At 38.0% G+C, this 27544-nt stretch overlaps 1 protein-coding gene across 1 annotated transcript; it reads right to left on the reverse strand.

The window, feature by feature from the left end:
* Nucleotides 1–574: 574 nt before the first annotated feature.
* On the reverse strand, nucleotides 575–27359 carry gnai3 (guanine nucleotide binding protein (G protein), alpha inhibiting activity polypeptide 3). Its single transcript, XM_034306667.2, has 9 exons — nucleotides 26669–27359; nucleotides 13773–13815; nucleotides 12694–12835; nucleotides 12452–12609; nucleotides 8254–8382; nucleotides 8005–8134; nucleotides 7363–7516; nucleotides 5255–5467; nucleotides 575–2131 (listed from the first exon to the last, which is right to left on the reverse strand). The coding sequence occupies exons 1-8, from the start codon at nucleotides 26784–26786 to the stop codon at nucleotides 5277–5279; spliced, it is 1065 nt and encodes a 354-aa protein (XP_034162558.1). The 5' UTR covers nucleotides 26787–27359; the 3' UTR covers nucleotides 575–2131; nucleotides 5255–5276.
* Nucleotides 27360–27544: the final 185 nt, after the last annotated feature.

A 27544-nucleotide genomic window follows, 5' to 3' on the forward strand; every position in this document is an offset into this window, starting at 1 on the left:
AACTTACCAAGGAGGCTGCCAAGAGACCTACGGCAACATTAAAACTCTGTGGAGCGACCTGAAGCGGGCTGTGCACAGGAGATGCCCTCACAATTTGATGGATCTAGAATGTTTTTGCAAGAAAGAGTGGGAAAATATTGCTAAGTCAAAGATGTGCCATGCTGATAGACTCTTACCCAAAGGCTGAGTGGTGTAATAAAATCAAAACGTGCTTCAACAAAGTGTTAGTTTAGGGGCAACTAGGTTATTGTAAATTTTTTATTTTTCCTTTTTCCCTAAAAAGTTTCTGACTGTTTTTCACATTATTTTATACTTTGCTGTTTCACATTAAAGGTGGGAAAAGACATGATTTATCTTAGTTTCATTCTTTTACCTTGCAAAAACCTGCCATTTTAACACGGGTGTGTAGACTTTTTATATCCACAGTAGGTCAATTACATATATATTTCTGGTTTGGTCTAACAAGTATACAAATCTTGAAACAGGTTTATGATTCAGTTTGTGTTTGCTTTAATAGATATTAGTGATCCAGTACAGAAAACAGAAGACAAAAAGGATTTTTTTTTTTTTTAAAAAAAAAACTGTTTTCAAGCAGGAAACAAAAGTGTTATACAAGGAGGAGAGGCGTAGATTGACCTGTAAAAATGAGACATGTTGCTGGATATGGATAATAATACTTTTATACACTGCATAACACTGTGTTGTAGCAATGCAAAAGTCAAGCATAACTGGGTAACATGATGAAACATGTTAGACAATTAAACCAGAACAAATTACAAAGCAGTCCATGATGTCGTTTGTTTTATAAACCAAAAATCCACAGGATTAACATAGTACATCCAACAGCCCTTAAGATCTTAACAAGAATTATACATTTTACAATCTGGGCTACATTAAAATTATAGACTTTAGCTGTAGGTTAACAGTTAAAACTACTTCAATAATTCAACATTTCCAAATGTTTTTAATATGTAAATAAAGAGTAGAAATGTGTGACCTAAAGCAGATCAACCTGACAAACAAGTGTTTCGTTTGTCTGTCACTGTTAAAAGCAAAGATCACCATTGCAGTTTTCAGACACTCTAGGTTATTTTTGAAAATGAGCATTTAATTTAAAAAAAATTTAAGATTTATGTAAAAATAAACATGTATATTTACACACTTTAAGTACACCTGCCATAAAGATTAAAGCCCATCTACTTTTTTTTAAAAGTCCCAGCAACAAAATCTTCAAAATATCAAGCAGTGAATGTAAATTCAGCCTCCATGCAGGAAAGTCACAATTTCTACAACATTTATTACAAAAGTGTTCTTGACCCACTCATTAGTTCCATTAGCATGCAGTCATGAATTTATTAATCAATAATAATTCATATACAAGTATAATGAACAAAAAAGTGTTATGTAGTGGTCCACATTAAAAAAAGAGAGAAGGATAGAAGAAATAGCAGAAGTATTTAGCTACGATTTACTTTTTTTTTTTTTTTTGGTTATGAAGCAACTATAATCTATGTCATACCTCTGACTTGGAAACTAAACAGCTACAGGTGTGTTGACTGAAAATGCTCTACTTATGTGAACACCTTCATTTGTCTTGTTTCCACTGAACTGTGGTCCCAAAATAAAGATGAAGAACTCAAAAGAATCTGAATATCAATAACTTACCTATAAACCTACTGAGAGAAAGGTGAAAACTTTTGCTTGCTGAAGAAATCACAGTTATGTAGCGGATGATAGGCAGAAATTCCTCTTTTGGCAAGATGCATCTCAACCTTTTAGGATTCTGGTGTGTGCATAGAACTACTTTATTTACTATAACAGCCAAAAGAATTACCAATCCGTCAAACAACAACTTAAATGGACTGTAATTTCAACATAGACAGAAAACATTCATCCATTTTGATGATGAGAGACACATCTCTCTCGAATGTGTCTGAGAAGTAAAGAAAGACAGACGATAATACCGGCAATAAAGAAGGTTAAAGAGTTTCTCCAAAATGCACAGTAAGAACTACGGTGTACGCGCAGTGTGGTAGCAGCACTGTGTGTCTTGTCATTTTCCCCCACTGACTGGAATCCACTACAGGCAGCGACAATGATCCATCCCATGAGGCATTGCTCGTTAGTCCCACTACATTGAGTGACAGAAATGAGGACAGGAGAGACAGTCATTTATATTCTGTGATGAAGAGCTCTATATCCCTGTAGATGTATAGTCCCTACAGGGCTGTAAGAGTTATACTGAAACTATAGACAGTGGAACTGATTCTCAGATGATACTTCATGTTCTTCAATAAATTATATGCAGTAAAATCTACACGTTCTTTAACACTGTCACAGTTCATCATGTCGCGCTGCCTCATTTAATGTTGGAAGTACCGCAGGAAGAATCTTGAGCTAGACGTGAGCATCAAAAACACCAGTGGCAAGAGCGAGCAAATTTACTCACATGCAGGTGGGAGAGAGAGAATTTCACTCAAATGTAGGTGTGAAAGAGCGGTTTTTACACTCATGCAGGTGGGAGAGAGCGGATTTTACTCTCATGCAGGTGGGAGAGAGCGGTTTTTACTCTCATGCAGGTGGGAGAGAGCGGTTTTTACTCTCATGCAGGTGGGAGAGCAGTTTTTATTCTCATGTAGGTGGGAGAGAGCGGTTTTTACACTCATGCAGGTGGGAGAGAGCGGTTTTTACTCTCATGCAGGTGGAAGAGAGCGTTTTTTACTCTCATGCAGGTGGAAGAGAGCGGTTTTTAACTCTCATGTAGGTGGGAGAGAGCGGATTTTACTCTCATGCAGGTGGGAGAGAGCGGTTTTTACTCTCATGCAGGTGAGAGAGAGCGGTTTTTACTCTCATGCAGGTGGAAGAGAGCGGTTTTTAACTCTCATGCAGGTGGGAGAGAGCGGTTTTTACTCTCATGCAGGTGGGAGAGAGCGGTTTTTACTCTCATGCAGGTGGGAGAGAGCGGTTGTTACTCTCATGCAGGTGAGAGAGAGCGGTTGTTACTCTCATGCAGGTGGGAGAGAGCGGTTTTTACTCTCATGCAGGTGGGAGAGAGCGGATTTTACTCTCATGCAGGTGAGAGAGAGCGGTTTTTACTCTCATGCAGGTGAGAGAGAGCGGTTGTTACTCTCATGCAGGTGAGAGAGAGCGGTTGTTACTCTCATGCAGGTGAGAGAGAGCAGATTTTACTCTCATGTAGGTGGGAGAGAGCGGATTTTACTCTCATGTGGTGGGAGAGAGCGGATTTTACTCTCATGTAGGTGGGAGAGAGCGGTTTTTACTCTCATGCAGGTGGGAGAGAGCGGTTTTTACTCTCATGTAGGTGGGAGAGAGCGGTTTTTAACTCTCATGCAGGTGGGAGAGAGCGGTTTTTACTCTCATGTAGGTGGGAGAGAGCGGTTTTTAACTCTCATGCAGGTGGGAGAGAGCGGTTTTTACTCTCATGCAGGTGGGAGAGAGCGGTTTTTACTCTCATGAAGGTGGGAGAGAGCGGTTTTTACTCTCATGAAGGTGGGAGAGAGCGGTTTTTACTCTCATGAAGGTGGGAGAGAGCAGCTTTTACTCTTTTGCAGATGGGAGGAAGCAGTTTCTACACTCATGCAGGTGGGAGAGAGCGTTTTTTACTCTCGTGCAGGTGGGAGAGAGCGGCTTTTGTCTCCTGCAGGTAGGAGGGAGCAGTTTTTAATCTCATGCAGGTGGGAGAGAGCGGCTTTTACTCTTTTGTAGATGGGAGGAAGCGTTTTTTACTCTCTTGCAGGTGGGAGAGAGCGGTTTTTACTCTTTTGTAGATGGGAGGGAGCAGCTTTTACTCTCAGGCAGGTGGGAGAGAGCGGTTTTTATTCTCGTGCAGGTGGGAGAGAGCAGTTTTTACTCTTTTGTAGATGGGAGGGAGCGGTTTTTATTCTCATGCAGGTGGGAGAGAGTGGTTTTTAGTTTCGAGCAAGTGGGAGTATGGGGCACGTAGCTTACAGGACAAAAAGAGTCCACACGAAAGAACATGGACATTGTGTAGTACTCATGCGGCACCGTGCAACATGTTCCCCGCGTTCATTATCTTATCTTCAGTATCTACTATGTCCTTGTCAGGGTCGCTGTGGGTTAAACAATTTCTTTACATTTTGGTGAAACAAAACCAAAATTCATTAAAAAATACTTTGGGCAGGTACAAGCAAAAATAGCTGGAAGTGGGAGGAGTTGGTCAAATAGTGTCTGTGTGAGCGGTTGGGATTGGTCAAGAGTGTCTGTGTGAGCATGCATGACTGGTCAGAATTCCTTTGGGGTGGGCAGGAGTGGGATGAAAAAAAAAATCCCATGTACACCTCTATCCTGAGGTGAAAAACAAGAAGCATGGAGTGGTCAGGGGATCTAAGACGTGGTCAGGGGATCTAAGACGATATGCATGACATTAGTGCAAAACAGCTCCTTGTATATTTGACTGTATATCTATTTCACTGACAGCAGGCTGTTAAAACATGCAGAGCTGTATATACTGAATATGTGCCTTGCTGTTTTCGACTTCTGGTTAGATGCTAACTGCATTTTGTTGGCTTTGTACTTGTACTCTGCTCAATCTGAATCTAATCTGCTTCTAATTAGTCAACCCAAGAACTATTGGCACCCTTGAAGAACCTGTACCAAAACAAAAGACATTTGCAATTAGCAATATTTTGACCTTAAACCAATAAGGAGTGCTGTGTAAACACAATATTTTTCAAACATAGCTTTTCATATGTAGTAGAATTTTTGCACAACATGTATTACTAATATTAATATTAGTAATATTAGCATTTTAATATTAATATAACTGCAGTGGCAGAGATGATTATATATAACTGAAAGCAGCATTTTTAATTATGCCACTTTGCAGATCTTTTAAATATTCTTCAGAGATGCCAATAATTTTGCCACATTTGAGAGAAAATATTTTTAAAATGTTGCAATAAGAATGATTTTTTTAATGGAGAAAAGGTCATTTTATTTAATAAAAGGCAATCATACTTGAGAATATCCTGCAGAGATTCCCAAACAGTATTTTAATTTTTTACACTTTTTTTAAAAGACATTTTTACGTCCAAACTTTTTCAGACTTTATTTAAATTGCAGAAGTAAATAAATATTTCACTATTATTTGAAGTTGCATCAAAAATAATAATTGTGGGTGCACATTTTTTTTTTGTTTATAAAACCCATTATTAATAATAATTTACTCGTATTAGGGGTAAACATGCCCCTTGAAGCTAACTGTTGAGCCTACCTTGGCAAACAGACATGCTGCTTCAGTACAGTCCACACTCGATCAGGTTGTTCTTGATGATGACGTCAGTGACTGCATCAAAGACAAACTGCACGTTCTTGGTGTCTGTTGCGCAGGTAAAGTGGGTGTATATCTCCTTGGTATCCTTTCGCCTGTTTAAATCCTCAAATTGGCACTGGATGTAAGCCGCAGCCTCTTCGTATGTGTTAGAACCTGCACAAAGACGCCCAAGAATTACCAGTCAGTGTCACGGTTAGAGACAATGTATCATGACGCACATAGGTACAATGAGTATTGACATGGAATATTTACACAGACTATAATTTCAAAGAAGAAGCAGAGCAAAGAAATGTCAGAAATGTTTGTGAACCAAGTAGCTAATACAGCTGGTTTATATTTTAGTTTTTCTTGGCTTTCCTTCCCTCAGCATTTCTCAAATTACTATTCCAACCACAAGTCCACTGATGAGCTAAACTGATCATGGAACATTTGAATCAATTACAAAATCAAATACTTTTTAAAACACGGTTAGTTTACACAAGCAAATGTTTTTCCTCAGTCAAGTCTAGTCCGCTATCTAAATTACATCACTTTTCACAGACTTGACAATGTATTTAAAAATGCACTCGAGACAGATAAACTCCAATAAATCTATGATGTTTACAAAGACAAAGTGAAAGGTTAAACCATCTCCCTTACACGCTTCCATTCTAGGATGAAAGATGATGACTAGCAGATACAGCTATTTTTCCACAGCACAGTGAAAGCCCTGGTAGCATTTAATGACACCCACTGTTGAAACATGACCATGGAGAGCCACACTCCGTTTTATTAAATCTAGCAATCTATAACTCTTCATTTCTTCTCTCCCGGCAGAAAAGCGTTGCTTTTAAACTGGTTCATTACAGTAAAGCGAAAAGAATGAGAATTTTGATAGGATCCTTGGAGACACAGCAACTGGCGGCCCTTTGATTTCAGAAATGCAGCTTACTTTATGAAACTGTGATCTACAACACACACTGGTACGCAGTCCCACTAGCAGTGCTTATCTGCCATATAAACTAGTCCTACTGGAGAAGGTTTACTAAAAGTTACTGTGAACCAAAGATTAAAATCAGTGTCTGAGGAAGAAAAAGTAAAGTACAAAGTTTAATTTGAGCATTAAATAAATGTATTAAAAACATGACAATAAATGGTATTACAATAGAATGTAGTACATGTAGCAGGACAACCTTCTCAGAGAGATCTTCTTCTTCTAAGAATTCAGTAATGGTTCCTGTTTATGTTGGCATGACAATACCACACACCCACCATACCACAGCACTTTTGAATTCTTGATTCTGATTGGTCAGAAAGTGTTGTGTTTTTTTTCCCCCTATAGCAGCAGCTCTGACGGTAGTTCTGGCTGTAACTCAAATGACAGATTTACTTTAATTTACTTGTAATATATGTTATCATTTCTATAGCAACAGCTCATTCACAGAGACTTGTGTGGAAGACAAACTACATAATATAGGCCTAATAAAATAAACCCATTAAAAATGTTTTGCTCTTTAACAGAGAAAAACGTATAATTGTTGATATGGTGACATTTTCTGTAAGCAGACATTAATTTAAAATTTATGGACAGAGTCTCTGGTTTTCCACCATGGAAGAGTCTTCAGGGCAGAGGACTTTGTGCTTTGTGGTTACTTTGTGACATGGCAAGCTATGTTCTTGTTTTTTCCCCCACTTGTCTTATTACCTTCAAGACAGAGAATATAAGAGGCTGCTATAGTGATAGAATGTGATACAGGAACTAACCTGTTTCACAGACATTAAATATACCTATAAATTTTACAAAAATACATGTCCTCCTTTACTAAAACAAACTGCTGAAGCATAAGTAGGACAAAACACTTCAGCATGTGTTGTTATTTGATAAACAGTCAACTGTTGTTGATTATTTTGCTACAATAGCACACCCAGTCATGTTTCACTCCTTACTTGAAGCTTGCCATTATTACTTACAATGGTTTTAAAAATAGCTTTGATACAATGGTTCATACAACGGTTTTGAAAAATTGCTGCCCACAAGCCTAAAAAATGTTTTAGATGTCTCTTCTCACCAGAGTATTCAGGGTAACAGATAGTGAGAGGGCTCTTCTTGATCTTCTCTTCAAACAGGTCCTTCTTATTGAGGAAGAGGATGATGGAAGTGTCGGTAAACCACTTGTTGTTGCAGATGCTATCAAACAGCTTCATGCTCTCATGCATCCGGTTCTGTGGACACAAACGCAAGATGTTGCAAAACTCAAGACAAGAAGTCCTGCATGAATTTCTTGCACAATTTATGACTGTGCTATGTGCCACTTTAAGTTTTGACTGGTTTCTTGCTGCCAGATGAATAACAGGGTATAATTTTACTGATGAAACTATCTTCAAGAGACCAATTATTTAGGGAAGCAACGGAATATGATTATGTAAAACATCCACAAAGGGAGCGTATTAACATAGAGTAGTTCATGTGTGCAAGACTGAGCAAGATTTAATTCCCAAATCAATTTTAAATTCTACATCAGGGATCAATCGACTCTGATGGGGTGGACCTTTTTTGAAGTTAAAAGCACATGAGAAGTTATTATTAGAGTACTTTAGACAACTAAACGTCTTGGTATATTCTACATGTTGAAAACTATCTGAGAGCTGCAGAAATGAGTTTAGATCACGTGTGTATAAAGTATAACGAGGACAAATAGAAGCAAGCGCACCATCTCCTCATCCTCAGCCAGCACTAAGTCGTAATCACTCAGCGCTACGCAGAAGATAATAGCTGTGACACCCTCGAAGCAGTGAATCCATTTCTTCCTCTCGGAGCGCTGGCCACCCACATCAAACATCCTGTTCACAAACACACAAATGTACGGATATCAGTCAACATGCAGTACAAGTCGCAAAAGGGCTACTATTTGTGTAACAAGTGAAAAAGCAATGAGAAGGGGTTGGAAAGAATTACTAACTTGAAGTAGAGCTCTTTAAAGGTAAAGTGAGTTTCCACAATGCCTGTGGTCTTGACTCGAGTCCTCAGCACATCTTGCTGTGTGGGCATGTAGCCCTGTTGGGATATCCTCTCCAGATCATTCAGATAACTAAGACAGACATAGCAAGCAAGTTTATTCAAAAAAACACAGCAAAGGAATGCATTAAAATTAAACTATTTTAAAATTAAACAGCTGTACACTACTGTAATTATATCATCATCCCCACCATCATCACGGGTGGATAAATCATAAGTCTATTAGCTACCCCATGTAGTAAGTCCCATGTTTTGGTTGTGGAAAACAGGCTAGGTTAAAAAATGGCAGCTAACGTAATGTAAAAGTGAGACATCTAGCTAGTGAATTAATATAGATTAATGGAAACTAACGAGTTTTGGGTTATCAATCTCTTCTAACAACGTTTTTACTGTAGAATATTGTGTTTGTGTCCTTGATAAAATGTCAGCATGTCTTTAAATATCTCAGCTATAAGCCATGGTTTTCTCTCGTCACATCGCATGTAAAAGATATTATTCGAGCCTGGCTAGTGTCTTTATTTTCTCTCGACTTGCTTAACTGCAAAGCACTAAGCAGGAGAGTTATATGACGATGTGTGTAGCACGGCAGGTGGTGGGAGTCGGAATGAGTAGCTCACGCTATAGTTACAAAATCGAGGTGCATCACATCACTGAAATGGACAAACGTGCCAAATCACAGCTTTTGTCTGTCAATAGGAAGCAGAGGAATAAAAGGCACCTAGGAATAAAAACTAACAGCCCAGGCACAAAATCTACTTGTTCCAGGTGTCTGGGTTAGTGATGTGTCCACCCGTGATTATGACTGCTCTTATACAGGTGCCTTTTTCATGCCCAAGGTCGCTTTACAATAAAAAAAAAAACCAAAATGAAAAACAAACAGAGAAAGAATAGTGCATCCAAAGTTGTTGTGCATGAAAACTGTTACAGCCCACACAGTTCGCATAGCCACAGCGCCACCATTCCTAAATCGAAATGATCAATTCCCCAAACCATAAAGAGGCATACAACTGAAGCACAGGCACATCGCGTCACAGAGGGTCAAGCAGCCTTGAGACCACTTAACAATGGTGCCAAATGACATCAAAATTTCCCATGGACAAGATACCACACATAAGCCAAAAGTTATGTCATTTTATCCAGGCTGGGAAATATGCATCATGCGTAGAAGATCAGGACCAGAGGAATTCCACTGCTCAAGCTGAAGCCTGTTGGAGCGCTTGCACAACCATCAACCAGCAAACAAATTCAAACAACCACCAAAATAACACAAGTCACCTAGTAGTGGATTGATTCCAAAACACATTTTATACAGACACTGGGAGGCCATCTAGCATAACAAATCAGGCTCATCTACAAACCCAAATAATCACTTCATCCATTTCATCCCCCCACCCCCCAAATTTACTCTCACATTTAAACACCCAGAGAGCTTATGTACACTGAGGATGTGGTTAAGCGAGATTGCAGAGATAAACCTGTCATTGCTAAATTGAGTAAAGGCATTCATTTGTCATTTTTAACAACGCATGTGGTAGTTTGGAGGGGGGGGGGGGCGTTTGATGGGGAGTATAAGGAAGTAAGTACGGCGGTAAAATAGTCGAATATTTATGTGAGAATCAACAAATAATGGATTATGTTACTTGCCATTTTTGTTCATGTATTTTTCTATAATAATATAATGTAAATAACAACTTGAGGAATAGCTTAGCTTTTAACATTCTGTTACTTGTACTGACTTTCCCCTCAAGACTAATCTAATGATTATTTCTTGTTTCCAATAAGAATAGCCAATTACAAATTACAAATATGAAATCTCATTAGGAAATGGTTTTAATTAAAAAAAAAACAAAAATAAAAAGAATCTCCCCTTGGCCTTTACTGCACTGTACCATGCTTTTACTTTGTTCAGAGTTATGAGTACTGCTGTTGCTCTTGTTGCTGCAATAGGCAATTTCCTCCATGATTTTGCATGTGTGCATAGAAGGAGGAGCGTGTGGCTCACCCTCACGTTTTCTATCAGTCAAGCTTTTAATGTTTGCAAATTCACGTTAAAGTTTACATCAACTTGGCACCAAACAACACTAAACTCATAACACAGTTTCTGGCTTGCTACTGTCTCACCAAGTGTAATCAAGCAGTCTGTTTTTTTTGTGTTAACCAGAAAGAAAAAAAAAGTCTTAACAGAGTGTAACTCATTTCTGTCAAATATAAAAATTCACGTTGATCATTTTTCATAACCGCCATAAACAACAGTTGACATCGAGAACAATCACTGCAACCCTAGTATTAAGGAGCTTCTATTATTCATAACTACATAGATATGTTAATGAAGTATCTGTTGATCTGTCAAAAATTATATAAATCATAATAATAATAAATACAACACATTAAAAGAGATACAAAAAATAATAATGAAAATGAAAAAAAAAAAAAAAACCTCCATTTTCAAAGTGTGTGCTCAGCATACACTCACCCAGAAACAGCATTAAATTATTTTCAGGAATGCTGTTCAGTGCATTCCTATCAAAATGGCTGTAGTCTATAAATAATTTGTATGAAAATAGACATTTAATTTTCCCATGATAAAAATGATTTACTCAGTATCTAAAAGAACTTAGAAAAACACAGAAAAATTAATGTGGAAAAAAAAAGGCAAAAATACTGATTAAAGGGTGAAAATCTATACAAAAAAAAATAGGATCAAGTCCAAATATTCTCAGGCTGATGTGTAAAACAGAAGAGAGAAAGGTGGCTGCTTGTCTTTGGGCAATGACGTGAGCGCAAAACGCCTCATTTCACCAGTCACCACAGACCAAACTCTGCAGATACGATGCCAGATTAAAGAATGTGCTGTGCAGAACAGCTCCTGCTTTACAATAACACTTTCAGTAATGGCTATGACATGAACTTGGTTTGGGAATATAAAGAAATATATAAATGTAGCTAGTGGTTAGACCTGATCTCCTCTAATTATCATCACTGGAAACTACTGGAATTTTCAAACCAGAAGAACAAACCAGGATGAGACACACTAGCTCACTGAATAGGGAAAGAGAATGGGCCTGGAATGTAGCTCGGAAAGCTCAGGGCAGTTATCTGGAGTCTTCTGAGCTTAAAAATTCATTCAGGAACATACACTCAGGAATCAGAGGAGCAAGACAGAGCTTGTCCCAGATGACCCAACAAACTCCTTACTACAGGGTCATGTCTCGACAAGTAAACAAGTCAAACATCCAGATTCTCATTCCACGACCTAGCCAGTGAAATTTCCTTTCACTCGCAAGTGATTATCTTTATGTGGGCTTGGGCGAACATACGTAATGTGCGTCGTGTACAAGTTACGGCATTATGCCATAAAAAATACCGAAAGCTGGTTGCGAGTCAACTGTAGTTGCAATTGCCTAGTTTGTAGCCTATTCTGGTGTTTCACCTTCTGTTCTAAATAATCTCACAACAAATCCCAGTATAGACTGCTAAGTCTGCGAAGTTTATAAGTGATCAGTATGCAAAGTATTTCATGACAAACCAAACACCCGGAAAAACACCATAGCAGAACTGACTGACGTATGCAAATAACTCGAGGCAGTTCAGAGACTCCAGTTTTCTGAACATGAACCACTGGGGCTTCTGTAGCAGATCCTGTGTTGTGGCCAAGCATGTGCATATGTGTAAAGTCAGCTCACTGACAAAGGAAAGAGTTTACGCAGACATTCATAGATTAGACATTTTCTTCACCCTCTCTGGTCTAACTAGTGAAGTGATGACATTGTTTTAAAAAAACAGTCGACACCGAAAACCATGTTTAAAGATGACTGGGCAGAGAAGTATGTGTTTATTCTCAGATTCAGGTGCAAAACAGATGTTCATAGCTTGTGGCGTTAGTCAAAAGTGGTAACATGAAGCTCCACTGTGAAACGAAACATAACCACTTCAAAGTGATGTGTCTTATTAATAGCCACAAACGAATCAATCATGGTTAAGCATTAAAAGTTAACTCTCTCCATTCAGTCATGTTAGCAATTTTATGTAGGTAGACTGTCACATATTTTACTTGAATACTCCTGTTCTGTAGGATAGTAGGAAAGAGACACATTCATACAGCAATGCTTCTGCTTTTCCTGTCTTTAAGAGTGTGCTCTTACTAGGAGGCCGAGTCGTTAAGCTGATACTCTCGGGACCTGGCAAAGCAGCTCTGGACTCCGTTGTCCCTCCACAGCCTGCGGATGACCCCAGCCAACTCAGGGGTCATGACCCCTTCCTCCGCTGTCCCAGCCAGCACAAACAACTGCCGGGCGTCGTCCTGGAGACCAAACACATTGTCATAAACAGTACACCCTGCGTGAACAACATTTTTTTTTTTTTTGTGAATAGAAGAGAGACTCACAGCTCTTGCTGGGTCGCCAAAGTCAATCTTTAAACGGCCCATAGCTCTGATGATGGCAATAATTGACTGGATCGTGTTGCTGTAAACCACCACCTTGTACTGCTTGCACTCCTCTTCTGAGTAGCCATCTTCATGGATGATCCTGACAGGAAACCATTTACATAATGTTTAGGTGAGGATTTAATCCCTATAATATTGTCCTTACTTAACTGTGGATCTACAGATGAGAGTTACAGCAATGCAACTGTAAAATGTCTTTTAAAATACCAAATATATAATTATTTGCAGTGCAATGAGTAGCAATATATACAATATTTCTGCAAACAGACAGAGGACTGAGTGTGTAAGAGATGGTGGAAATGATAGCAGCAACCGGGACTAAACTAACCTTTTAGTATCAGATTTACAGTAACATTAAGATTTTATTGTGACCAGAACATACACTCAGAAAGATAAAAGAAAAATGATAAGTAAAGAAGCTAAACCAAAGACATTAAGCCTCATTTTGAAAACCAAATTCTTAGAATTGCTCCACACTAATCAAAACTGTAAAATTATCTATAACAGAACAGAATTTAACAAAACTGACCAGACTGAATTTTCACAATTTAACCCGTCACATTTGTAATTATTCATAGTAGGCTTGTGCGATATTGATTTTCTGGTACTGCTTGCAATTTACCATTTAAAAAAAATTGCAGTAAACAATTTAATCATCCAGAAACAACAGCCCTGAATAAGACAGGGGGAAAAATAGGGAAAAAACTAGGGGAGGGCATAAATAATATTGTGAAGTCAGGAACTGCTTGACGGTGAAGTCAATTGCAAAAACTCAGCTTGACAGTGGTTTTTAGATGAATCCTCAGTAATGCACTGTAAACAGTAAACCATTTTCTATATAATCCTTTTACCAATCTTGTAGGCTCCTAATGTGTAAACGTTGGCAGGTCTGGTAATATAATATAATTGGGGTAAATGACACTGGACTTTGTGGCAGTGTAATATTGTGTAGAGATAATTAAACCCCTACATCGCACAAGCCTAATTCATGGATCTCCAATCATGAACAAGAGACTCACTTCATCTGCTTAACTATCGTGCTTTTCCCTGATTCACCAGCACCTGGAAAATAAGAAAGAGGAAAAAAAAGTCACACAAAGGTTTTTGAAATCTAGTTCAATAAACAAAATATATCCCAAGAGGCCTGGATCACATGCTCAGGATAAGGTTTTCCACGAATGAATATGATCTTTGAGCTCAACTCGCAACATCACAAGCCCAGCACGAGCAGGAGATCTATTTTAGGTGGTGATTGCCATTCACCAAGATTAAATGCCAGGCACATGAAAGGTTCGTCTGATGTTTGGATCCTGAACCCTACTGTTCCTGAGGATATGACAGAGATAGAGCGATGCTTTTTAGAAACCAGGTCTAATGACTCACTCTGAACGCCAATTTCACATTTTCTCTGGAGGAGGATGAGATATATTTGACAAACAAGCTTTTAGCAAATTGGTGATGCGTGGGGGCTTTTGACTTGGTGCCCTGGCATTCTGTAGGCCTCTGAGGCATGTGCAACTTCATGCTGTGATTATCTGTGGAACTACCATTATCGAGGTATAAACGGAGCATCCACTGGCAAATAACAGGGTCATTTAGGGTACAATTTAACAGCACATTCATTTTAGCAGCATCAACATTTTAATTCAACTTAACAAAACAAAACATTTCCTTAACACTTTACTGACTGCCTATAGCAGAGTATACAAAACCCATGATGGCACAGAATCCATGCTGTGATAAAGACTAGTCTGCTCTCAATGTAAAATACACTGCACAGTGGACTAAGGCTGTTATATCATAACATTACCCATTGATATTGTGATTATGTCACAATACACTTTTCTAAGATATCACAGGTTTTGCAATATCTTTTAACACTGTTTTTTTTTTTTTTTTTTTTTTTTTACAAACATAGACTGGAAAATGATCTGATGTTAAAATTTTGTACTGCATCTTGAGAACATTGAGAATATTTAGGTAGTGGATCCAACAGTACACTTTTCTGAGATATCACAGATATCACTAGTATTATTATAACTATTCAAATCTCTAAAAGAAACTGATAAGGTCTTGTACAGATTTCTACAGATTTTTTTTATGTTCCCTTCTTTTTATTGTCCAATATTTGTAGGGCATTAAAAGTATTATCAAGGTGAGTTTTTCAGTTTTTAAAGCCAAATCTGCTGTTTTGCTGGTTGCCTACATATTATAATACATACTGTGTACCATTTAAATTTCTTCAATTATCATGATATATGTCATATTGCCCACCCCTCTTCAAAGGCTCACACTATTTTCAAATGTATTTGATATATTTGATTTATTTATGTCAGATACTGAATCATAAACAATGAAAAACAATGAGCATTTTTGTCTGTATAAGTACATTTAAAAAACTAAGTAAATCAAAAACTGCTACAAACAAAGGCTTAATATTGTAAATAAAATGTACTACATGTTCACCATATCTTAAAAATAAATAAATAGATAAATGTATAAATTCATTTCACTGAATGAACCAATAAACAATTTTTCTGAACTGGGGAAAATGATCGATTGAAAGATAATGAGCTCCGTCATAGCAGCACTGAGACGTCATTTTAACCGGAAACAGAGCTTCATACCCGGGAATAGGTTTTTCCTGATCTTGTTCTCAGGAACTGTAGATCGGAGCAGGGGAGCAGGGCTGGTGTCGTTTGAAAGCTACTGAAGAGCTCTTTTTAACTGTTATAATGTGGTTGTGTACCCGTAGAACTTATAATGTGTTGGTTGTTGCAATCTGGAACTATAAGGGCCCAGCATGCTAACTATATATTTTATGGGTTGCACAGATTAGGATCTCTGGTGTTCAGTCTTGGACAAAAAAGCACATGCAGGGAGACTGCTTTTTTATTCGAGGCAAAGTGTCTTGGCCACTATCGGCCAGAATGCACCAATATGCCTTTACATGTTTCCCATGGTGTTTCAATGACACATTTGTTGTACATTGTACATTTTGGAATTAGTTTTCGTGATAAAAATGAAGCACATGGTTACTTTTGACTTTGTCATATGCTAGGCATGCTTAAAAAAAAAAAAAAAAAAAAAAAAAAAAAAACCTCTTCAGCAGCATAGCAACCACAGCAAAACAAGCAGAGTCACACTATATATTCATCTAAACCTATTCATACAGGACAGTAAATCACTTTTACATTTCTGTTTACATTCTGTCTTCCTTCACCTCCGGCGTGAGAATGTGTGTGCTTTTGATAGTCTGCTTGTTCTTTGTGAGGAATATATTTCAGCGAGGAAAAAAAAAAAAAAAACAGTCCATGTTTACAAAACCACTGTGCAACTGTGGTAAGTTTACTGTTGCTTGAATAGACAAAAACAGAAAATCCAGAAAAAAACTGAAATACACAACCCCAAAGGAAGATGTTTTAAAAAATAACCATGATATTAGGGTTAACATGACAGCACTACTTATGAACAGACAAGCATCCTGTAAATAGCAATAGTCTGCATTTGTGCACTGAAAGCCACAGCCTCCTTCAGTTTTATTACATAACAGTGGTCTGTCATGTGTTTAACCCTAAGCCAAGTTTTTAGCGGATGGCTCTCAATTACTACATAAATCACCAATGAAGAGAGCTTATACATAGTGACCCTAATTATTTGTTAGATTTCATTATACAGTTAAATATAATTATAATTATGTTACATTTTAATCATTATTTTAAGACCTTTGACCTACTACTTGTCACCACTTTTTGCAGAACACAATAATATTTAGTGGAGCTATAACTAAATTCTTATGTTGACCGTCAATAAAAGGCTGTGTATGTGTATGTTTATTACATGACTGAGATGTGACATCGACAGAAAGAAGACTTGAGCAGAAGCTGACCCTTTCCCATATTTCCACCTCATGTGCAATGTTTTGCCTAGCACGTGACAAAGCGACAGGTAACTGTGTGATTCATTTTTTCAAGAAAGCTAATTCCAACATGTACAACGCACAACAAATGCGTCAGTGAAACACACGGAATAGGGACAGCTGAAATTACAACAGGGCTCCATAAAAGGGGTGTATATAAACAGCCTTTTCATCTTTTTTTTCTGGTTATCTATAAGTATCAGTACTGTACAAAATACTTTTCCAGTAAACATGTTTATGTTGCACAATCATGGCATCTTTATAGATTATGATTTGAAATAAAGTTCACAGTGAATATAAGTGTAATTCTAATGAACTTATACGGAGTTTATATGGACTTTTTTCTTCACTTACATGCAACGGTGAGAAAAAAAAAATAGCGACAAGTAAAAAGCAAAGGCAATGCAATGTATAAGCTCCAGCAGACACAGGTCGTTTCAAAAGTACATACAGCACACTTGTTATCCCAAGCTTTTGAATTTCAAGACTCAAATGGGTCAAAAATAATTTGTAATTTTATCCTTTTTTTTTTTATTATGTACACTATTTTTGAACTGCATTTAAAATTTGATTATGGAGATCATTTTTTCATTGCAGTTCAAAATAGTGTGCATTAATGCAAAATAGAAAATCAAGATGCATTTAAGAATTGCAGGGAAATACCCTACTCAATGTGTTTTCTACACTAAGGAAAATTTGAATTCTACTGAACTGAAACCACAATGACTAGTTTATTACACTGCAGAAGTTTTCCATCACTGCTTCACTGTGGAATTAGACTTAGCCCTAGAGTTTAACCCAAAACATAAGGCATGTTGCCTACATTTTTGCCCTAAGTCATGGAAAAGAACCACATCAGGGAATCACATGCCAGAACTAGGAGCTATACAAGTTATACAGACACTTCCCAGAATTGAGATGTAGAGCACTGTATGTGTACATATACCTATGGCACAGAACTTGCATCCCAATCTATATTACAGATGTGGTGAGAAATAAATTTCTTTCCAGTACAGTTACATGATGACAAAGGAGATTTTAGATATTCTATCTGCTTCTAAAGCACCAATCAACATGCCATTAGTAGGTAAGTGTCAATAATTGCTTAACACCACAGTTCTTAACGTCAGACCTGGAGACCCACCACCCTGCAGAGTTTAGAGTTTTCCGTCCCGCCTCTATACCAGCAGATTATTGAGCGTAGTTGTGATGTAAGGAAAAGTTTAAACGACTAGAGAACAGTGGGTTCAGACCTGGAGTTAAGGGCCAGTGTTCTAACTGATGATATATCGCAATAGTTAAATGTTCAATATTATGGGCGCTACCTTCGCAATCGTTGTAAGGTGAGTAGGTAGGTGTACAGAAACTGCATGTAAACAAGTGCTACATGTTCAGCACACTACATGTGAAGACTTCTAAATAAGATGAACTGTCACTCACCAAAGATAACGGTCAATTAACGTTCAACCCAAGACAAAGAGAAATGGATGATGAAAAGGTCAAGCAATTATCATATTATACGATTCAGTACATGAGGTTTCAGGGAAAAATTGTACGCCATGCATAGACCTACAGCAGAGTCCACCACTGATACTACTGAACACAACCACAGTACTGACCAAGATTTTCTCCATAAGCATCTTTTAGTGTGTGATTGTAGTGTGTTTTAAGACAATTTATACCACAGTACTGTTGAATTTTTGAATCTTATTTTTCAGAAAGTGTTGATTAATTTTCTATAACAGCATCTCTAACAGTAGTGCCAAATCACATTATGTTAATGCTCTTGTTCTAATACGCTATCGTTTCTATGGTAACAGCTAATTCAGAGAGACTAATAATAACAAATGGATGAAACATTTTACATATGGTGAAGTTTATTTAGCATTAATGGAAGGAGTCTCCAGTGTCAGCGCTGTAACAGTCAGTAAGCTTTCTGACACAGAGAGTCTTCAGGACAGACGACTTTGCACTTTCTCAGAAGCATAACAAGCTGCTGTTTTGTCTTATTAATTGCAAGAGAGAAGAAAAATGAGAGGCAGGTGAGGGAATTGCTGTTTATAGCTGATATAATGTAAATGATAACAGAAGCTATCTTGTCTTGCGGATGTTCCACAACATTAACTGCAACTATAAACTGAAAAAAAGCATGGCATGCCATTATAGAAATGATAAAACAATAATTTCATTGTCAACTTCGAGCTGCTTCACACCACCAGTGTATTTTTCCCTATTACGGAACACTCTATCATGTTTTATTCCTTACTTGCACCTCATTACAATAAACTACATCAAAAAAAGATGGTAAATCCAACGGCAAAATTGCAAAAAAACCAAAAAACTACAATATCACAAAAAGAAATGAAAAACATATCAGCAAGCAAATGCGACTGGAGGATTGAATCAGGAGGTCTTTGGCTCCCTGCTCCTGCATTACATGTCCGGTTATATATAGCATTAGTGGTTTCAGCAACTGACATGTGATACTGACTCACTATCAGTGTCAGTAAAGAAATAAAGAACATACCAAATTATAATAATAAGCTTATTTAGTGACTTACATATATAAAGAATGATCTTTGAGTGTTTGAGAAATATAATCATATTCAAAATATAACACTGAAATTTTACTGTCCAAGAAAACCTAAAAGAAGCTCTGAAGACTTTTTCATTTATCTAGTGATCTAGTGATCGCTAAAGACTGATAGATAAATCCTTCTCACAGCACACCTGGAAGGCATCATAAGGAGTTCCCATACTGTAAATGATCACAGTGGCCACTGCCCATCAGTTTCTATAAACATCTGTAAATGGTTTGCATGGGCGTGTGAATAGCTGCATCGCTCCTGTAATTACATGCTGAGCAGAGGAGGCATTTGTATTGTGGTTCTGGTCCCTGCTATTATAAAGATGAGCTGAAGATTTCCTGAGACTTATTACAGTGCAGCATTATAAGATGCAGCCTAGCACAGCCTTAAGCCTGCATCCATGAAAGTGCAATAACCTCCTATCAGCCACGGAGGCAGACACTAATCACATTACTGTTGTTAAATCTAAACAGGCTTCTGTGGGAAAGCAGTATTATGAGACGTTTACGGTATTTTTTTTTTTTACGCAGGTGTTAAATGGGCCCTGTTTATAGCAGACTTATCACTTGCATTAGACAAAACAGAGCGATAATGAGAAAGCCTCACCAAAACAAGAGAATCTAAACCTTAATACGTTCTTTAAAATCAGTGATAAAGAAACAATGAAACAATGATAAAGGACGATGTTGGAGCAAAGCAGGCTTTTAGAGAAATAAAACAAATGGCTCAGCATAGATCAGTGTGACAACATATACTGTACCATATCCAGATCTAGTTCAGCATGACAAAATTTTTACTTTGAGTTATATTTTTATGCAACTTCACTGACTTGTTTATTACCAAACACACACTCAGCTGCAAATACATTTTGCTAAACTTTATGACATTTACTTTTTATTACAAGCAGTGATCCAGTGAATAAGCAGAAAACGTGCACATCTGCACAACGAAATAAAACCCAACAAGGTACGCTTTTGTATTTATATATTTTATAAATAATCAATGGCGGAGTGATCTGACGCAGTTACCACCCTGTAGTTGATTATTTTCCAATAGCAGCACATCCCAAAGTGTTTTATTCCTCTTATACAACAACACTTTGCCAACATTAACCATTTACCATTAACCATTAGAGAGTGACATGATATACTTCTTATCCAGTTACATTTAATGTTATTGAACATCTGCAAAACAAGTTCCTGTTATCACTTAGAAATAGCTGTACCATCCACAGCCTCTCTTTATTTTCTCTCTCCTGAAGTTAAGGCATCTTGTCATGTTACTGAGAAACTGCAAAGCCCCTTGTCTCAAAGACTATCCCATGCCAGCTTAACCTCTGACTGTTACAAAGTGCTGACACTGGAGACTCCTTTCATAAATGCTCAATAAACTCACAGCCTCCTCACAGAGATTTTTTTAAACTTTGTTTATGTGGCGCGTCCACTATACAAGTACCTGTGTATTAGCTGTTAATCACAGAAATAACAATCAATTAGAATAAGCGCATTAATACACCCTGCAATTTGCCTTGCAGCCAGAACTACTGTCACTGTCAAAGCTACTGAAATGGAAAATTAATCTACACCTTCTGATCATTCAGAAAGTATAAGAACTTAGAACCTGCGATTTTATTGTTACCATTCAGTAAGACAAACTGGTGTACTCATTATATTTCACAGTTATAGATCAGCCTGCATTAGGTAGACCGAAATAATTTTTTTTTATTACATGAATGCCAAAATGTACCACAAAATTTATCTGGAGCCTCTAAAAATACGGTGGTGCTTTAAATGCACATCAGCCTTTATTGCAAAGGTCAACACTGTGATAGTGATTACAGTGAAAATAAATATGAGAATGTTGTCCTAATATTTTAATGAGCATTTTAAAGAGAATAATTTAAATTCCAAGTGAGGAGAACTGGCATTGTTCAATGTTACATGTGCAAACATGTACGTTACCACCCAAGACTAAACATTCTAGTTTGTGCTCACTCACTATGTTGCTGAGACTTTGTTCAAGCATGCACATACAGTGGATATAAAAAGTCTACTACCCCTGTTAAAATGGCAAATTTTGGTAAACTAAAAAAAAAGAAACTAAGATAAATCTTGTCAGAACTTAATGTGAAATTACAATGTAGAAAAATTAAGCGAAAAACAATCAGAAACATTTTAAGGAAAAATAAAAAAGTTACAATAACTTGGTTGCATAAGTGTGCACACCCTTCATTAATTGGGGATGTGGCTGTGTTAGAATGAACCAATCGCATTCAATCTCATGTTCAAAAGTAATTATCATACAGCTGTCATCAATGAAATTATTAAGCCCAATTAAAGACCAGCTGTTTCTGTAGGATTTTCTTGACATCTTGTTGATTTCATCTGACTGCTGAAGCCATGGTCTTACAACTTACAAAGCATGTAAGTTGTCTCACTTGTTGGAAGGTATCGATCAGGAGAGAGGTATAAAAGAATTTCTAAAACATTAGGTGTGCCATGGAATACCATGAAGGCCATCTTCAACAAGTGGACAGAATGGAGCACCACAGTGACATTACCAAAAACAGGACATCGTTCCAAAATTTACAAAAGGACAAGACAAAAACTTACCAGGGAGGCTGCCAAGAGACCTACGGCAACATTAAAGGAGCTGCAGGAATATCTGACAAGTACTGATTACTCTCTGCATGTGACAACAATCTCTCACATTCTTCACATGACCCATGTCTGGTCTGATTTTAGTGCAAAACATTCAGGCGCCTGCTAGTAAACTGAAGATGAAAAGGAATTTCACCTTTCAGCATGACAATAACCCAAAGCATACATCCAAATCAACAAAGGAATGACTTAACCAAAAGAATATTAATGTTTTTGAATGGCCTAGCCAAAGTCTAGACCTGAATCCAACTAAAACTCTGTGGAGTGACCTGAAGCGGGCTGTGCACAGGAGATGCCCTCACAATCTGATGGATCTAGAATGTTTTTGGAAGAAAGAATGGGAAAATATTTAAGTCGAGATGTGCCATGCTGATAGACTCTTACCCAAAAAGACTGAGTGGTGTAATAAAATCAAAAGGTGCTTCAACAAATTATTAGTTTAGGGGTGTGCATACTTATGCAATAAATGAAGGTTATTGTAAGGTTTTTTTTTATTTTTCTTTTTTTCCCTAAAAAGTTTCTGGTCATTTTCACTTTCTTTGTATACTTTGCAATTTCACATTAAAGGTGGGAAAAGATCTGACATGATTTATCTATTATTTATTTTTTACTTCACAAAAACCTGCCATTTTAACATGGGTGTATACACTTTTTACATCCATTGTATAGTAATAATAACTATGTGGGAAGAGCAAGCTAAATCTGCTTTGTGATTGTTGAGGATGAAGTTTAAAAGACGTAAGCTTTTAAACTGCCTTGAAATGGGTGTGGGAAAACCTCCACAGGCTTTTACTCAAGATAAGGACACTCCAGTTTATATTTAAGATGAAGAAATTCGGTAGTTATCAGAAATTCAGCAAATATTACTGCAACAATAACCTTTTAAGAATGCAGTCATGGATTTAGGTTCCTGGGGTTTTTTTTTCCGAAAAGCTGGATGTAGCTGCACAAAGCCATACAAAGTGAGAACAGGGAATTAATTCCAGTCCAGTGGTGATAGTGGAGCAGCAGCAATCTCGAAACTGCTGATGTCAGGAGAGCCGTGCAGTGCACAAAAGAGCGAAACATTCAGCTAAAAGTTGTACGAACAGATGCAGTCCAAAAAAAACTACCAAGCTTCGATCCATTTAGTTTGCACAAACATCACTCCTGCTTTGATTTGCATCTCAGTGCTGTTGTCAGTAGAGATTAGCGAGTGTTAACAATGTTCAAACAACACGCCGGAGCTAAATAAAGAATTAATGTGCTATTGGGATGCCTCCCAAATCCAAACCCCTCACTTCAACCTCAACAGAACTGATCTTCGTCCAGCTAAAACTCCATTTCCCAGGATAAATGTTTGTGCTTTTGGTGGAGGCTTTTATTTTATGCACGGCATACTGGGCCAAACAGCCTGTGCAAAATTGGGCTCATTGAATAGCTCACCCCACTTCATGCATTCAGAGTATAAACCAAGCGCACTTCCATGCTCCAGTAAGCTGCACAGTTTAGAAAAGAGCACAAGGATCTGGAAAGAAAAGCCCACAATGTCCTGTTTTCAGACCAGGTGGGAATTTGGAGCTGTGGAATTTTAAGAACCGTTAAAGGCTGGTCTAGAAATCTGAACTCTCTGGAACTCTTGCTCTTATAAAAGTGCATTTTGCATGGACAGAAAAGCAACACAGAATGTGATGATGCATTAATAAGAATAAAAAAACAAAACTGTTTTACAGCCAGAAGAGGGCAGGTTAGGTTGCTTGTCTAACTCTGAACATCTCGTTTCTGGGGGTTTGTACCCTGTGTTTGTTGGCCTATACGTCCTAAAACTGAAGGGATTTTAGTGGTGGACAAATAAGATTTTATGTACAAGCTATTTGTTTTTATTTGTAGTTGCCAGATGCACAAGTACCTTCAACAACCAGAGAAACAAAATAAACTTCCTCTTTAGCTTCACAAAGCAAAAGTTTTCATTTAGTGTATATATGTTTAAATGTAATACATAGTTATTCGATGCTGTAATTATAACGTGCGCTTTCGAATCTCACTGCCTGCTGCACTGCACGCATCAGCCCAGGAGCTGGTTGATGGAAGTATGATTTTTACTAGATTTACCAGCTTGCTTGGATGACAGAAAAACTTTTCAGAATGAGGAACATGCATGTATGTGGAAACACTGACAAAACTGAGCAAAAATAAAGTGCAGAACAAATGCTGCTTAGTCACCTCGCAGGTAAACATGACGAGAAAAGAAATACTGTATTCAGACTCAAATAATATTTCACATGCAATGCAAAGAAAGAACACCAAATCTCATAGCTGAAACATTCATCAACTTTTTGTTGTAGTCACGAACATGAAACTTTATCAGGAGAGAAGAAGGACTATGGCTACATAGTTGTCCTCTCCACAGGAATTTGTTTAATCATTAATTTCCCTTAAATTATATTAACGCACTCTACTAGCCAACTAGCTGGCCATGTGTTATAATGTTACATTAGCTACAACATTTTAGCCAGTTAGGTTTCTGGATAAGCAAAACATGGGCCCGGGCAGCACCCTGGAGCTTCCACTTGCCTGGTGGATTAGCTATTAAATGTATCACTTGTCAACCACTTGCATTTGGTCTAAATTATGATTTTAATCAACATGATCTAAATGTGATTCATTAAGTCTGAATGAGTTCCACAGGAATAATAATCCTCAGAGATTTCCTGCAGTGTTTAACAAGCACTGCAGGTCCCCTACAACAGCTGAAATCGTTGAGAAACACCACAATAAACACATCACAAGCCTTGTGCTGCATGCATCTCATACGTACATAAAACTTATGGTTAAAATGAAAATGCACATAATGAACTCTGGATGTTTTCACAGTCTTTTGGCCTTGATTTAAGAGAGAGGCTTCGTCTTCTTTCTTCTAAGCTTTACACTAAGCCAAGCCAACCCGATGGCCACTTTGTGGTTTTCCAAATGATGGCCTGTGATGGAGGGTGACCTACAAAATAACCCTTTATTGTAATTTGGGGCTTAGCAGGCTACTTCTCTCCATGTGTTATTCATTTGTGAACATTACATATTGCTGACTTTAAAAAAACAACAGGAAAACTACCAGGTTCATTCATTCACACACTTTTCTGGTCAAAGCAAGCAGCTGTCCAGTTGGCATTTTTAATTCTTCTAAACACCCTGCTGAAAAAGAAACATTAAGAATATTGTTGTACTTTCTAAAGAAAAATGGGATCAGTCTTCAATAGGGATCAACTTGTTTTAAAGTAGACTCGTTACTGATTTAGTTATACATTCATGAAATATTTAGTGTCAGTAATTGACTTAATAGAATCTGATTCTCACCAAGTAACTACGAAAACCATTTTATCAGTGCTTTTCTCTTACTTACAGACACACCAAAGTACAAGATCATTACAGGTGTAAATATCACAGAAGTCCATTAAATCACCATTAATCCTTGTGTTCTGTTCACTACTTGGCAATTGATGTACCATTCACTAGTCATATTGACTTGGACAGCTGAGACAGATATATATATATAACACACAAAACCACTTCTCATGCCTGTGGATGCTTCTACCAGCAAGCATGCATATAAGACCTGGAAGTAACGTAATAGAGTAAATTCACCTATGTGTTTTATTTCTGTAAAATATTGTTGGAGTCCATTTATATTTCACCACTTTTGTAGTGTGTATTATTGCTGGGTGGGGGCACAGTGGCTTAGTAGTTGGCATGTTTGCCCATCACCTCCGGGGTTGGGTTCGAGCCCCGCCTCCGCCCCCTGTGTGCGCTGAGTTTGCATGTTCACCCTGTGCTTTGGCGGTTTCCTCTGGGTACTTGGGTTTCCTCCCCCAGTCCAAAGACACACGCTGTAAGCTGATTGCTATCTCTAAATTGTCTGTGGTATGTGTGTGTGGGTGTGAGAGAGAGAGAGATTGTGCCTTGAGATAGGCTGGCACCCCATCCAGGGTGCCCCCCACCTTGTGCCCCGTGTTCCCTGGGATAGCCTCCAGGCTCCCCGCGACCCTGTGTAGGATAAGCGGTACAGAGGATGGATGGATGGATGGATGTTATTGCTGTGTAATATAAATATGAAGCGGGTTATACCAAATGCACCACAAGTAAATTTGTCCTTTTTCACATTCAGTGGAGAAAATGATCCAAGCACATAAAAGTTCCACTTAAAGTAGAAATAAAAACATGTCATTTTGACCTGTACAGGTAAAATCACAGACTGGTAGTAAAAGGTCAGTATCACAGCCCTCTAAATCCCATTAAAACATCCATCAAATGCATCCCAGTCACCAGGAACCATCGGCTCCTTTTACACTGTAACCAACACCATGGGAAACAATATACCCTTACTAACAACCAGGCACCAACAGAAGCATCTAATGGTTTTTGTTGTTGTTGTTTTTTACACAGTAAAGGCCCATTGCATTGTGTTTACATTTACCCATCCAGGACATGCAGAGCACAATGCACTTCAGTAGATTAACTTCTTATTTGCATGAAATACTGGACATGTTGTGAAAACCAAAACCTCAAGATAAGCTTAATCAAAGGTCCGCTCATGCAAATCTTCAGTGAACTGGCTTTATTCAGAAACACAGCAGTCACAGGGTTTACTGACTGATACCCAGATCCCCAAAATGTAATCTGTAGCCTACACGGGCGCATTCAAATGAAACGCGTGTATACACATACAAAAATGAGCAGAAATGGTGCGTTCACTGTACCCAAACGCACTCGCTTACCCAGCAGCAGCAGTTTGACTTCTCTGGACGCTTTCTCTCCGTCTTCCCGCAGGTTCCTATCGATTATTTTGCTCCTCTCTATCGCTGCTTTATCCTCGGCGCTTAGGGTGCAACCCATCTTAACCTATAAACCGTTTGTTGTTTTAAACAACAAACAACCGAAACGACGCTAGATTTAAAAAATAGTGATGGCGCACCGAGCTGTATTCAGCTGCTGGTGTTTGTGCTCACACCATACGGTTTACAGCTCACACAGCGAAGGCGTTGGTTGGCGTTACCGCTTCTCACATGGGAAAGAGACGAATTTCCATCCAGCGAAATACAAACGACTTGGTTTAAACAACAAACTGTTAAGAAAAGTGGTCTGTAAATACATACACAGCTAGTTAAAATGATATACAAATTACTAAGCGTTCCGAGCAAACAGTATGTGTTCGGCTCGGAGAAAGAAAGCAGCTCAGTTAGATGTTTCTTTGACTAAAAAGTGACCACTAATTACCAAGTAACACCCTGTCGGTATAAAGCTGTAGTATAAACACAAGAAGAAGATATCCTTAAAGCGTATTCTGTAAAAACAACTCGCCGAAATAGAAGCAGTTAACTATAAAATTCCTCAAAGTTGGAGGCAGGCTTGTGAAAAGCTGGAGCGCGCGCGCTCAGTCCTCAGCCGTGATGAATGGTGAAGAATGCAGCTCTGCATGAGAGAGGGGGCTGGTTCACATGAATGCTGGGAAATGTAGTTACCCTGCGATCAAGTGCCTTTGCCAGACGTTGTCGATTTGACTTTCATCTTATTTCACTTAGAGATGAAATGTTGCTATATTTGATGTTATAAAGGAAATGTGTCTGAATAAGTCCATATAATGGCAGCTTGGG

The sequence above is a fragment of the Pangasianodon hypophthalmus genome, chromosome 8 (assembly GCF_027358585.1).
Source record: "Pangasianodon hypophthalmus isolate fPanHyp1 chromosome 8, fPanHyp1.pri, whole genome shotgun sequence".
Taxonomy (NCBI): domain Eukaryota; kingdom Metazoa; phylum Chordata; class Actinopteri; order Siluriformes; family Pangasiidae; genus Pangasianodon; species Pangasianodon hypophthalmus.

What these genes read in the sequence shown, in the direction of transcription:
- gnai3 (XM_034306667.2), bottom strand. Translation starts at nt 26,786, where the DNA reads ATGGGTTGCACCCTAAGCGCCGAGGATAAAGCAGCGATAGAGAGGAGC. An exon ending in TTGGCGACCCAGCAAGAGCT is followed by an intron (nt 12,610 to 12,693) that starts GTGAGTCTCTCT and finishes TTTGGTCTCCAG; the next exon opens with GACGACGCCCGGCAGTTGTT. An exon ending in CTTAACGACTCGGCCTCCTA is followed by an intron (nt 8,383 to 12,451) that starts GTAAGAGCACAC and finishes TGTCTGTCTTAG; the next exon opens with TTATCTGAATGATCTGGAGA.